Here is a 1,280-nt window from a genome sequence, read left to right as displayed (position 1 = left end):
AGAAACAGGCTTGTAACATAGCTTACAAATAGGATTGTTTTCCTGGCCAGTAAGAGGCTTGTTGTCTGGTCCAGCCTTTAGTCCAAAATGAGTCCAGACGGGGCTTATAGTATTCTTCTTAGCCACTAAAACTAAGCCGCCTCCTCCTTCCCTTGTTTCGTTAGTAGTTTCTGGACTTTCTTCTACTAATTGGTCAACATCACGGCCTGAGTGAGGACCACCATGTGGAGTTGCCATTTTAATTTACTTTCTAATTAACACCCAAAGTACATTGCGCATGCGCAATTATGCCACGTGGGCGATATATCGTTCATAGCGATAATATCACGGAGGAAAAAGAATGCGATACAATATATCGATGCAATAATTACCGCGATAATATCGACTTCACGGTATATTGCCCAACCCTAGGATGCATTTTCTATTGTTGTTAATGTTGTATTTGTTTCATGTGCTGTAGGTATGGGATGAAATGGAGCAGCGTCTACATGTGGGCCCACCGGAGGCCGGGAGTGAGAGGGAGAGGATTTTCAATGAGTCTCTTGGTCTTGTTAGAGATGTCATACTCTCTGTGGTGAAGAAGAGGAAGGACGGGACTGAGACTGAAGAAGTACCTTTTGTCGATGCATTGCTTCAGTCACAAGTACCTGATGACCAGGTTAATAATAATAATAATATATACAGGCCCAAATTTCATCAAAATTGACTAGGAGAGAATTATTCATTTTTATAATTTTTTCTGATAAATATACATAGTCTTATGTTGCGTAGAAAGTTTGAGCTGGTTCCGATCAAAATTAGATTTTTTATGAATTTTTTTAAGTTGTTAAAAAATTAGGCCAAAGTCCCTGTACTATAGTACAGGGGGTTTGGCCAAATTTTGCCAAAAATGACTAGGTGAGAATTCTCTATTTTTATAATTTTTTCTGATACATATACATGTTCTTATGCTGTGTAGCAAGTTTGAGCTGATTCCAATCAAAATTGGATTTTTTACGAATTTTTAAAGTTACTCAAAATTTGAGCGAAAGTCCCTGTACTATAGTACAGGGATTTTGGCCAAATTTTGCCAAAAATGACTAGGAAAAAATTTTCCATTTTTATAATTTTTTTCTGATACATATACATGTTTTTATGTTGCGTAGAAAGTTTTAGCTGGTTTCAATCAACATTAAATTTTTTATGAATTTTTTAAGTTGCTCAAAAATTAGGCCAAAGTCCCTGTACTAAACATAAAAAATTTAAAAAAACAAGATGAAGTAGGATTCCGAATGACCAAC

The 1,280-nt window shown here is 36.1% G+C and overlaps 1 protein-coding gene across 1 annotated transcript in view; it reads left to right on the top strand.

Annotated features, from left to right (window-relative positions):
• Positions 1–437: 437 nt before the first annotated feature.
• LOC100635305 (cytochrome P450 20A1-like) overlaps positions 438–1,280 on the top strand; it is a 3,711-nt gene continuing 2,868 nt past the window's right edge. Inside the window, exon 1 of the mRNA XM_011404617.2 lies at positions 438–658. Within this exon, the coding sequence (XP_011402919.2) occupies positions 473–658 (186 nt within the window). The 5' untranslated portion in view covers positions 438–472. The remainder of the gene's footprint in view (positions 659–1,280) is intronic.

This window comes from Amphimedon queenslandica, unplaced genomic scaffold (assembly GCF_000090795.2).
Source record: "Amphimedon queenslandica unplaced genomic scaffold, v1.1 AMPQUscaffold_13467, whole genome shotgun sequence".
NCBI classification, from domain to species: domain Eukaryota; kingdom Metazoa; phylum Porifera; class Demospongiae; order Haplosclerida; family Niphatidae; genus Amphimedon; species Amphimedon queenslandica.
This window is presented reverse-complemented; position numbering and strand designations above follow the sequence as displayed.